The 13,272-nt window shown below is 42.0% G+C and overlaps 1 protein-coding gene across 1 annotated transcript in view; it reads left to right on the forward strand.

The window, feature by feature from the left end:
* PALD1 (phosphatase domain containing paladin 1) overlaps positions 1-13,272 on the forward strand; it is a 329,497-nt gene that overhangs the window by 310,222 nt on the left and 6,003 nt on the right. Inside the window, exon 21 of the mRNA XM_068258949.1 lies at positions 10,700-10,813. Coding sequence (XP_068115050.1) covers positions 10,700-10,813 — 114 coding nt within the window. The remainder of the gene's footprint in view (positions 1-10,699; positions 10,814-13,272) is intronic.

Here is a 13,272-nt window from a genome sequence, read left to right on the forward strand (position 1 = left end):
GCTTCGTTACGCGTGTTACAGTTATTATATTCACTTGAGGTATAAATAATATTTTGAATTTCATCCACATGCATGGATGTGTTCTTTTTCCTCATCTGTACCAATTTATTAAACAACAAAAAAGAAATATAATTTTTTTTATACATAATTTCACAAATATCATATGTTTCTGCTACTTTTATACATTTTACTATAGTTCTATGTCAGGCAACCCCCGACTTTTACACACATTTTTTATTTGTATTCTTTTCCACACTTTTTCTTTTTTTTAACACAGTATGTCCCTTAGTGTTGGCAGTCTAGGTTGGTAAAGTTTTTGAAGTCGGCAGGTAAAACTGGATCTGCTCTTTTTGCACCTTTTGATTGGAGAGTTGTAGTCTTTCCTAGGTTAAAGGGCATGGTTTTCCCTGTCTTGCTTGTGATTGGTCACCTCACAGCATTACCTCATGAGCCTCTTATATAGGGGAGTCTCTTAAGAAGGCAGTGTAATCCCATGTACAGTTCCAATCAGGAAGGCTATGCTTTGTAGTAGTAATTTGTTTAACATAATAATTTGTTTAACATGCTCTTTTGATTCTAGAATATTATGTTGTCTCTTGTAAACAAAGTACCGTAGGTCGGTGATGATATGCTAATTATGTGTACTTTTCTGCATTTCAGCATAGGACTTTTAAGTCTTTTTTTTTTTTTAGCAATTATATAAAATAGTTTCTCTAAAAATATGCCATTACCTATTCCCCCCCCCCATCCCTATGTGTGTCTGCTCTCTAGTGCATCTGCCTTTCCTTCTTTCAGTGCTCTGTGTGAGAAGTTGAGCCTGCATAATATGCGTCTGCTGGATCTGCTGTAATTTTTCATGAAAGGTCTATTTTTTTTTTTATTTTTTTTTACTAAACTCCTATCAGCTGCGCCCACTTAATAAAGTTCTGCGTTTTCACGGACAACAAGGAAACATTGTAACACGGGCAGTAGCCTGCCAAAGACAACAAACTAAGTAAAATATGACAAACCCTTCAAACATCGGAAGATTCTGACCACATGATGGAAACGCAGGAGCCAATTCTTACTAGTCAGAAATGACCTGACTGGACTGATGTTGTTTGTTAAAAAGAAAAAAAATCTTAATCGGCACATTTTCTATCGATATAGTCTGAAACGTGGTTTAGAAGCTCAAGTATTGCCGTTTCATGAGGCAGCCAGTCAGCTCTATAAGATGGAGGTATTGCAGAAAAAAATGATTTCACACCAGGGACCCTCCTGTCCATTTCCTGCTGCTTCCAAAGAGCCCTTTCTAAAGCTATAAAACTCATTTACCATGAACCTGGAATTTTGATTTAGTGTGAGAGAAATAACAACTGGCGAGGCATTTGAGCTCCTAATCCACCAAGAATAGAGAACAAATACATATGGGTTCCTATGGGCACTAAAAACCAAGGGCTTAAAACCCTGCCCATCAATACATGACACACCCCAGTTACACAGCTGGTATATAAAATGTGTTTTAAAAAAATATTGTAAATAAAGTTTTCACGCATTATGATAATTCAGTTCTTTTCTGCTTGTTTGCATGCATGCAGTTTGGCTGCATAAAAATGCATTTTGATTCAGTAAAATGCTTGTACTTTATCTGCACATATACAAATGAGTAAATAATTTATAAGTTTCTATAGAACATGGGCACAAATTCTAAAATTTCTTTTTTTTCCCAACAGTAATTAATGTAAATGCCTTCTCACTATGCTATTTATTATTCTATTGTACTAACACTTTCAAAAGCAGATTTCTCATTAGGATGTCATAGAAATATCCTTTTCAGAACATAACTATCCGCTCAAAAATATAAATATCACCTTCAGGGTGTGACTACTAATTCTTTATACTGCTTTTTTATTGGGTGCCTATTGCACCCAAATTACCACTTATAGCCGCTTATTGCAGCTGTTAACATTCCTAGTTATTATGTATGGTTTGGGGAAATTGGTTAATGGTTAGGTATCGGTTGGAGGGGTCTGTCCATACTGTTACTGAGCAAGAGTGCTCCTGTTGACATCAGCGGGAGCGAGGACACGGGAACACAGGCTCAGGGGTTTTCCTACTTTAAAGTCTGAAATTCCAGAAGTGAACCTGAGGCGGGGCCGGAGCATCGGTGAGTGGCTGCGTGGGCACAGGATGTCTGCGGGGGACCATTTGAAGCCCCTAGTAAGTTTAACTCCTTTTCCCCCGACCATCCCTTAGAGTCTCTTTAAGTGGAATTCAGCATAAGCGTTATAAGGGCCCATTCTCATGACTGTTTCTGTACCCATTTTCCCAGCAACATTCTTTTATTCACCTTTTATCTGAATAAACAAGTGCTGTAGCTCTCTATAAGAATGCCTGGGACAGTCTACTTAGGTGTTCATGTGGTATGAGTATCAAGTGGTAGACAACCATCACCAGCAAATGTCTCAAGGCAGACAACCACCTTCTTAAAATGAACCCAAGGTGAGACATTATGGAGACTGTCATTTTTTTTTATTTTAACCACTTAAGGACTGGGCTTGTTTCTTCACATCTGTGCTGCGTGGGCTCTCCAGCCCACAGCACAGATCGTGTGGCAGCCAGGGCGACCAGACTTCCCCCTTTTTTCCCCACTAGGGGGATGTCCTGCCGGGGGGGGGGGGTCTGATCGCCGCCGGCTATTTGTGGTTAGCGGAGGGGGGCTTCTCAAAGCCCCCTTCCGTAGCGATTCCCAGCCTCGCTCCCTTTCCCTCCTTCCCCTGGGCGGCACAGGACGGCGATGCGTCCTGCGCCACCTCTGATAGGCTTCAGCCTATCAGATGCCGGCGATCCCCGGCCAATCAGAGGCCGGGGATCGCCGAACTGCTTTATGGCGCTGCTGACGTGTTTTTACATTTAGCCTGCAAGCCGCGATCGGAGGCTCGCAGGCTGTTCACGGAGACACCCTCCGTGAACTGACATGGAAAGGCCGCTCGAAAGAGCTGCCGTTTCCATGGGAAATCACTAACGACCTGCCGCGGCCTATCGGCGTTAGGCGGTCGTTAAGTGGTTAAACAATACCAGTTGCCTGGCTGTCCTGTTGATCTCTTTGGCTGCAGTAGTGTCTGAATCACACACCTGAAACGAGCATGAAGCTAACCTTGTAAGATTTTTGTTAGAAACATCTGATCTGCATGCTTGGTCAGGGCCTATGGCTAGTAGTATTAGAGGCAGTGGATCAGCTGTAGAGCCAGGCAATGTGTATTGTTTAAAAGGAAATTGATATGTCAGCCTCCATATGTATTTTAACTTGGGCTCCCTTTAAGTGCACCCATCCTCCATAGTGTGTGACCCGAGCAGCGCTGCTATGAACGCCAGGACTGAACAAGAGCTGTGGGAAGTGGTGGCAATGTATATGAATGGCCTTTGTGCTGTTTTTGTAAATCAGACCTTAAAAAAACACTTCATTGGTCTACACTTTATTGCCTGAAAGGAAATATTAGATATTACAGCAACGTCAGGAGCAAATAGCCTGCTAAGTGTGAGGGAAAGTGAGCCATAATGAACAAGGAGATGTATTACTCTTTGGCTAGTTGTCAAAATCTTTCATTAAACCAGCCAGACCTCCACACCCTCTTTTCCCAGTCCCTCCCCGAGACTACACTGAGACGTATTACTGGAGTGATGAAGATTATAGATGGCAGTTGTTACTCTCTTAGGATAAGGAACAGTGCATCATATTCATCGCACAGAGGGTGAATGTGCTGACTGCAAACATGCAGGCTCCTGTCTTCTGCAGAGGGGCTGCCTCACATTCACCTTCTTCTGCAGTTTGAAGCAGAAGTAGCTGCAAACAAGAACTCTGTTAATGTTTTACTTAAAAAAAAAAATGGGTACAGTTTAGCTACTTCTCATAGTGTGAGTGTTATCATACAAAGATTAGCCACAAGGGGCCTCATTTATAACAGTGTCGGCATTGACTTTCCCTGCTTTACACACAGCCCCCTAATCACTCTCTCCTTATATTTTCAAACCTGCACCATCAGCATATAAGAGAAAAGCGGATTGTTTTTTTTTTCTAGCAACGTGTGTTTCTTCTTATTTCAGATATGTTGTGTTCTTGACAGCAAATGTATTTGTTCACTAAGGAGGTTTATACAGTTAATTTTAAAGGCTTTTACTTAAAGTGGATCCGAGATGAACTTTTACACATTGCATAATTGTGTTCCTTTCCTATTGTTTATAGGGCATTCCTCAAGCCAAATACTTTTTTGTTTTTGTTATAATACTCTAATTCCCTATAAACTAAATAAGCCACACCCACAGGTTTTCAGAGAGCCAAGGCAGTAGCAAGGGCTCAGGGGAGCTCAGTCTGGGCAGGAGGAGGGGGAGGAGGAGGTGTTACTAGCGATTGATTTCAGAGGCAGAGGGGAGGAGGGAGGACTTTTTTTTCACAGGCTTATTATGCTGGGAATACACGTTTCGTTTTTGCCTTCGTTTTAGCCTTCGATTCGTTCAGTAAACGAATCGAGTGTTCAAAACGTATGTGAAAATAGTCATAATCTCATTATAGTTTTGATTAATAGACCCCAAAAACGAACGACTAGTGATCGAACATGTTTGATATTATCTCTCTTTATCCATCTAATCGAGTCATTGGTAGGCTTGATGGCTGTTCAGATCGATTATATGTTCGTTTATGTTAGTCCGTCCCTGTAAAAAGGGATTTTCGTTTCGTTTCTTTGCAGCCTTCGATTATTGGAAAAACGAAACCATCAGAATCGAAAAAAAAAAAAACGAAACCGTGGGTGGTGATATTAACCGTACGTTCGATTATTTCGGGAACGAAAAGGACAAAAGGCACAATCGAAACGAAGGCTAAAACGAAGGCAAAAACGAAACGTGTATTCCCAGCATTAGTGATCAAGATACAGATAAGCCTGCCTGTGTGTAATGTTTACAAACAACATGGCTGCTGTCATTGTATCACAGGAAGAAATAATCATATTCTATTAAAGCTGTCTGCAGCTAGATTTGCTGTGTAAACTATCTAAACTTTAGATAAGATATATAGACAAGTTATAGTTAGTTTTTCATCTCGGATCCGCTTTAACCTCCTCGGCGTTCTATTGAGATCGCCAGGGAGGCTGCGGGAGGGTTTTTTTTTAATTAAAAAAAAACTATTTCATGCAGCCAACTGAAAGTTGGCTGCATGAAAGCCCACTAGAGGGCGCTCCGGAGGCGTTCTTCCGATCGCCTCCGGCGCCCATAATAAACAAGGAAGGCCGCAATGAGCGGCCTTCCTTGTTTTGCTTAGATCGTCGCCATGGCGACGAGCGGAGTGACGTCATGGACGTCAGCCGACGTCCTGACGTCAGCCGCCTCCGATCCAGCCCTTAGCGCTGGCCGGAACTTTTTGTTCCGGCTGCGCAGGGCTCAGGCGGCTAGGGGGGCCCTCTTTCGCCGCTGCTCGCGGCGAATCGCCGCAGAGCGGCGGCGATCAGGCAGCACACGCGGCTGGCAAAGTGCCGGCTGCGTGTGCTGCACTTTATTTGATAAAAATCGGCCCAGCAGGGCCTGAGCGGCAGCCTCCGGCGGTGATGGACGAGCTGAGCTCGTCCATACCGCTCAGGAGGTTAAAGCAAACCTAAGTGAAAAAAAAGTATGATATAATAAATTGTATGGGTAGCACAGATAATTAATAAAACAATAGTAGCAAAGAAAAGCCTCATATTATTTTCAGTTACATAGCTTTTTTTTTTTCTTTTTTTTCTTTTAAACATTGCATCATACTGTCAAATTTGCAGTTTTAAAATCCCACTCTGACCCCATATGCAATAACCTTTTTCTCCCGAGTTTCCTCCTAGGTGATATTTTCACATGTCATAAAATGCCTTTTACACCACCAGCAAGCAAGAAAATGCTCAAAATAATTTTGGTAGTACTTTTTCACCAACCTTTGAGTACTTTTTCAATTGTAAAATGCGGAAGTTATTTTAAAGAGAAGATGAAAACTATCTCCTAGGAGATAACTCAGGATAAAAAGTGAATTGCAAAGGGGCCTCTGTCTTTTAAGCTATAAAACAAAGCAGAAATATTGACCCTTTCAACTTCCCTGCAGTAGAACCTTATCTCGAGCTGCCTCTCCCAGTTTCATGGCTGTTTGAGTGCTTCAGAAAACAGGACTGTATTCAACCCAAGTTGGGTTGGATAGCTCAGAGAAGCTATTGTGCATAGATAACTGAAGTTCTTTAACTCTCCCTGTACTGGAAAACAATATGAGACTCTCTTTTTTGCTACTAATGTTCTATTTCTTAGCTGTACTACACATACAATTCATTATCTCATAAGTTTATTTTCACTTCAGGTTTTCTTTAAAGAGGAACTGTAACGACATATAGTAGAATGTAGTAAATGATTTAGGATACCCACATTTACAGTAATTTTCCTGGTTTCATCATCAGAAACACTTACTATAGCTATATATTGCTGTATATTATATGTTTTTTTGCCCTCAGTGATGCTCTGGGAGACCAGGTGTATTTTCTACTAGCTTTAGAACTGTCAGTTACCAAACATTCTGCAAGGATCACCTGCCAGTGTGAAATATGTTGCCACCTGATAAATTTCAGAATATAAATCAGGATGAGGAATAATGCTTTAATGGGCAAATGCTAATTAAATGATTTGTAAATGAATATTGTAAGAAGAAAAAATTGTTTTGAAATAAAAAGTACGACTGTAGATAAAAACCATGAATTATATTTAGCAATGCATCCAATTTATCATGAATAATTAAACTGTGTTGTTGCTATAATGTATGGTTGTGATATTTGGTTTTGAAATAAAGGTATATTTTTCTGCATTATGTATATATATTTTTTTTTACTTTTAGCACGGCATTAATAATGAAACATTTCTAAAGATGAACAGGGGGAATAAAAAGGTTTATAAAGAATGTAATAAGTTGAATTATTTAGGGGGTGTGGTCTCCAAAGTGGGCAGGGTTGTAGGAGTTGACTAAACATCATTTTTAATATCCCCATGTTTTATTCCTGTTGCATCACCTATATTACACTGCTATTGCGTTCCCCCAGTCCATGGGTCTTTTTTTAGTCCCTCTATAAGTGTCTTCCCATATATAGCATCCCCTATAGTGTCCCCTATGTTGTGCTCTCTTACAGTAGCTCCTATGCTATGTGTCCCTTATGGTAGCCCAGTCTTCTTATTTTCCCTGGTGTCAGTGTGTTCCCACCAGTGTCTTAAGGTGGCCATACACTGGTCGATTTGCCATCAGATTCGACCAACAGATAGCTCCCTCTCTGATTGAATCTGATCAGAGAGGGATCATTTGGCCACCTTTACTGCAAACAGATTGTGAACCGATTTCAGCCTGAAACCGTTCACAATCGGTGGCGGTGGTGCTGCCGCCGCTCCCCGCCCCGCATACATTACCTGCTCCGCCGGCGCGAGTCCCGCTGTCACCGCTGCTCCTTCTCCGGTCTGGTCTGGTCTTCGGCATGCTTCACTTCTTCCTGCCCGGCAGGAAGTTTAAACAGTAGAGGGCGCTCTACTGTTTAAACTTCCTGCCGGGCAGGAAGAAGTGAAGCATGCCGAAGACCAGACCAGCGCGGAGACGGAGCAGTGGTGACAGCGGGACTAGCGCCGGCAGAACAGGTAATGTATTGCCGCTGTATTGAGTCGGTCGTCGGGCATTCGAACGCCGCTATCGACGCACTCCCGACCCGCCGGCGCTCGAAAAAAATCTTCCGCACGGATGGATCGACGGGAGTCGACGGGAACGATGGATTTCGGACGGAAATCCATCGTTCTGTCAGCGGTGTGCGCGGCGATTTCACAGCCGTTTCGATCACTGTGATCGAAACGGCTGTATATCGGCGGGAAAATCTTTAGGTGTATGGGCCCCTTTAGGCTAGCCATCCAGTATGAAATGGCATGCCAATTTGGCAAACAATCATTCCTTAGTAATTGATTGGAGAAGAGCCACTGTTTTTACTACAAGGCAACTCTCAATTGTCTTCAGATTATAGCAGAAGATTGAAACTCTAGCACTAACCATGTATTGATCTATGCAGTATAAAGGTAGGTGGCAGTCGATCCTCTCTCTCTCCTCCCTACATGTGATTACTAATAGTTATTGACTTTACAATCAATAGTTCATCAAAAGCAAATGATTGTGGTCCAATACAAATAAACCCTGGAGACGAGTCCGCATTAAAAAAACAAGTTGTGAAAACTACATCAACGCACATGGTCAACCTGCATGCTAGTTGGGCAGGTTTATCCTCCATTTGGATTGGGCAAACCACCTGTTATCAGTTAATACAATACAATAATACAATACAATAACATTTCTATAGCGCTTTTCTCCCATAGGAGCGCTTAGGCTCTCTCACTCAGTAATTAGTAGGATGAAGTATTCACACAACAAAAGTTATATTTCTGCAAATGCCAGACTGAACAGGTGGGTTTTCAGTCTGGATTTAAACACATCCAGGGATGGGGCTGTCCTGATCTGTTGAGGTAAGGAGTTCCAAAACATAGGGGCAGCATGACAGAAGGCTCTGGGACCAAAAGTTTCCAAGTGGACTCTGGGTATGACTAGATTATTAGAACCTGTGGATCTGAGAATGCGGGGATTGCTACGCAGCTGTAACATATCTTTCAAGTATCCAGGGCCTAGATTATTCAGGGATTTAAATGTCAGTAGGCCGATCTTAAATAGGACCCTCCATTCTATAGGTAGCCAGTGAAGGGAATGCAGGACTGGCATTATGTGGCAGTGACGGGGTTGGTTGGTTAGCAGTCTGGCAGCAGTATTCTGTATCAGCTGTAGGCGGTACAAGACCTTTTTTGGAAGGCCAGTGTAGAGAGCATTGCAGTAGTCCAGTCGGGATGTGATGAAGGCGTGGACTAAGGTTGGCAGATCTTCTGGGGGTATGAGGTGCTTGATTTTTGCAATGTTCTTCAGGTGAAAATAGGATGATTTCACCACCGCAGAGATTTGAGTTCTGAAGTTTAAATCCCCATCAATTAGAACTCCCAGGCTACGCACATGATCAGAGCTGCGTAGATCCGTGCCTCCTATTCTCAGTGGTGAAGACTGCAAGTTAAGTTGTTTTGTTATCATGCTCTGCCCTCCAATCAGAAGGACTTCAGTTTTGTCTGCATTTAGTTTCAGCCAGTTGTCATTCATCCATTGCTGTAGTTCACGTAAGCAGGCGTTTATAGTTAGAGTTGGGTCTGTCACACCAGGCTTGAAGGAAAGATATAGTTGGGTGTCGTCTGCGTAGCAGTGGTATGTCAGGCCATGTTTTTGGATTAGTTTTCCCAATGGTAGCATGTAAATCGTAAAAAAACAGGGGAGAGAGGATTGAGCCCTGGGGCACCCCATACTTAAGTGTTACAGGGGTGGACAGGAAGGGCCCCATAGACACTTTGTGGGTTCTGCCACTCAAGAAGGATTGGAACCACTGAAGTACTATGCCATCAATGCCGCAGTATTCCTGTAGCCTGTTTATCAAGATGTCATGGTCAACTGTGTCAAAGGCTGCAGAAAGGTCTAGCAGTATGAGGATCGAGCACTCTCCTCTGTCTCTTGCCATGAGCAGGTGGTTGCATATTTGGATGAGGGCAGTTTCAGTGCTGTGGTGTTTCCTGAAGCCAGACTGGAATGGGTCATAACTGTTATTTTGTAGGATTCTGGCTTCTAGCTGGAGGTATACAGCTTTTTCAATTAGCTTGCCCAGAAAGGGGAGGTTAGAGACAGGTCTGTAGCTGGTCATTGCATCTGGGTCCAGGGAGGGTTTTTTGAGGAGAGGCCTGATGATTGCTTCCTTCAGTAAAGCAGGAAATATCCCTGATTGTAAGGAACAGTTAACAATTTTGAGGAATACCGGTACGAACAGGTCGGGGCAGTTCAACATGAACTGTGTTGGGCCAGAATCCAGGTCACAGGTAGTTAGGCGGACGTGAAGGAGGATGCTTGATGTGACTTCTTCATCAATTTCTTTGAAGTTTGACCAAGGTGTTACGTTGTCTCTGCTAATGGTCTTCGGCGCTATATTAGGCTCAGATGCTGTAAGTTGGATGGCGGACCTTATAGCGGAGACTTTGTCTGTGAAGAAATGGGCAAATTGGTCACAGAGGTCCTTTGAAGACTCGATATTAAGTTTTTGACATGCTGGGTTGCAGAGTTTTTCCACTGTGCGGAACAGTTGGGCTGGTTTGTTAACTGCATTTGCAATCTCTTGTGATAGAAAGGATGATTTTTTTCCCGTGTCTTTTGTACACATGCCCAACTATCATCCAACAGACCAAGTTTAGATGATAGTTGGGTGGAATAGTTGCACGTGTGCATGAGCCTTTAGTTGCCATTGCTAATGTGTAGAAACTTATTTAACAAATGATAAAATAAGCTTCCAAAAACTTGTTAAAATGGATTTGTGTGAAAGGAAAAAAAAAAAAACTATAATACGGGTTTTGAATTTTATCCAAATGCAATAACAAAAAAAGTTTAAAATAAACTTGGATTTTTGGCCATATCTGTCTCCAAAAAGGTGCTTTGATCACATTTGAAAACTGGTTAACAGTATTTTTTTTTTCTTTGTGATTTTTATACATCTATAAATATTTTGTGTTTATATTTTCACTGAATTCTAAATTAGAATGATTTTTTTTTATTTTCTTGCTTATCTTACAGGTGGCAGCCAAAGCTGGAGTTTATGAGGTGCTCAATCAGCTGGGTTTCAGCGAGTTTGAGAACATCGAAGAGCAGCCGTTGTGCAGGCTGCGTTACCGTTGGCATCAGCAAAATGTAAATTCCCTCCCTTTCCGTGGAGAATTTATTTAAGGATTTAAAGCAAAAGCTATCTTTTTCTATATTTGAAGAGTAATGATTGCTTCCAAAGCATCTGCTAAAACTCATCAGGAAAAATAACTTTGTTTTTTGGGATTGTTATGATCACAACAAATTTCCTAAAGAAAAGCATGGAAGTTTTAAAAGACACAGAAAAAAAATGGCGCAGTGTGGCCACTGACAACATCATGCAGCCCAACAGTGATTAACCACTTTGCATAGATTTATTTCTGTGCTGTACAACAAGCTTTCATCTTAAAGTGCAGCGAAAAAAAGTATGATATAATGAATTTTATGTGTAGTACGGATAATTAATAGAACATTAGTAGCAAAGTAAAGTCTCATGTTTTATTTTCAGTTATATAGCTTGTTTTTTTTTTTTTATAAAATTCTCTAATGTTTGAAGTTTACAAACTACACTCTGCATTTTAAACTATGAAACAGAGCAGAGCTAATGACACTTTGAACTTCCTTGCAGTAAGGTCTTTTTTCACGCTTTTTTAATGTATAAGCGCTTCAGAAAATAGCACTGTAGTCAACTAAATTAGACAAGCTCTTATGCATAGATAACTAAGGTTTCTTAAAGAGAACCCGAGGTGGTTTCTAAGAATGATATCCGCACACAGAGGCTGTGTCTGCCTATACAGCCCAGCCTCTGTTGCTATGTAGTGTCCCCCCAGGCCCCCCTGCGCTCTGCTGTCCCCCATAAATCACAGCCGCGCTGTCGACGCGCAGTGTGTCGCAGCGGGCTGTGTTTACATATGTAGTGTCACTCTACCCGCCCCCCTGCCTCCTGCATAGCTCCGGTCCCCGCCCGCGTCCCTTCCCTCCAATCAGCGGGGAGGGAAGGGATGCGGTCGGGGACTGGAGCTATGCAGGAGGCGGGGGGAGCGGCGAGAGTGACACTACATAGGTAAACACAGCCCGCTGCGACACGCTGCGCGTCAACAGCGCTGCTGGGATTTATGGGGGCATAGCAGAGGGCAGGGAGGGGCTGGGGGGACACTACATAGCAACAGAGGCTGGGCTGTATAGGCAGACACAGCCTCTGTGTGCGGATTTCATTCTTAGAAACCACCTTGGGTTCTCTTTAACTCTTCCTGTACTGGAAACAATATGAGACTCCTATCTGTGCTACTAATGTTCTATTTCTTAAGTGTACTAAACATACAATTCAAGTTTCTTTTCGCTTCAGATTCCCTTTAATATATACAACTAACACACTGAATATTTTGCATAAATGGAAGGGCTGGGCTTTGTTATATTTGTAGGAGAAAGTAACTGCTTAGGAGTTTTCCAGTATCCCTGTTTTTGTTATTATGGGTTTTTTTTCCATGCAAATAATATTCAGCAAATGTGTATTAGATATGCAAGGCACACATGCTGCTAAGAAATGTAATATTTTGAAGAATCCTGTTACTCTAGAAACTGAACAGATATGTACAAAAATAGTTGTGTTGGTATTAAAATTTAATTTTGGGTGACTTAAAATCCTTTTGGAAAAAAGATGTATATGTTTTACAAAAAATAAAAAATAAAAATTGCGTAATTGTAGGAAGACAAAGGAGTCCCCTAGAATCTCCCATTATATATTTTTTTAATTATTTTTGGTAGGCTGTGTTTTTAAATAAGTTTCTTCTATATTGTACATTTTTTATGCTTGTGGGAAATAAAGATATGAACATAATGATGTTGGTCTGAAAAAAAATTCATGAAAGCCAGTTTCCGGTTTTATAAAATTAAACAGTAATTAAAGGTATATTAAATATTTACATTGTAAAGTTGATTATTTTTAAGTTTAGATTATGGAAGACACACTTATCAAGCACTGTCTGTTTGGCCCACAACAAAGGATTCAGTTCAGGAAATGACAGCACTTCCCTATAGAAAGATTTAAGTAGAGAGCCCCCAGTGCTGTTATTTCCAGTGTCCAGGTAGGAGTTCTGTCTCCTCTAAAGGAGGAACCTCTGGCCACAATAATGTCAGAATCCTTGTGTGTGGTGGTCTGGTCTTGGAGGGCCATCATGGATGTTTAGCATGAGGGTCCCTCATACCCTCCATGTCTCACCTATCCCTAGTGGAATGCTGGTGGATAGCGGCAGCCACAGTGATCTTAGAGGACCCCGGAGGAGAAAACTACCATCTCTTACTGTGGCTGGCTGCTTGGCATCTCTGGTGTGTAGGCTGGAGTGTTGGTGTGTCTATATCCCAGATATATGTCCCTCTTTAATCCCATCTTCCAGTCAGGTGCATGGGAATGGAGGTGGGACATGCTGGTATTCCCTTCTTCTGCAGTCACTGGGCATGTCACTGTGGTGCAGTGCAGAGCTGGATTATCGGTCTGATTTAAGGTCTGAATTGGGCTCAAAAAGTGATCCTGCTGCAGTAACATGTCATAAAGAAGACATGGGAGTCCT

Source organism: Hyperolius riggenbachi, chromosome 10, assembly GCF_040937935.1.
Source record: "Hyperolius riggenbachi isolate aHypRig1 chromosome 10, aHypRig1.pri, whole genome shotgun sequence".
In the NCBI taxonomy this organism is placed as follows: Eukaryota; Metazoa; Chordata; class Amphibia; order Anura; family Hyperoliidae; genus Hyperolius; species Hyperolius riggenbachi.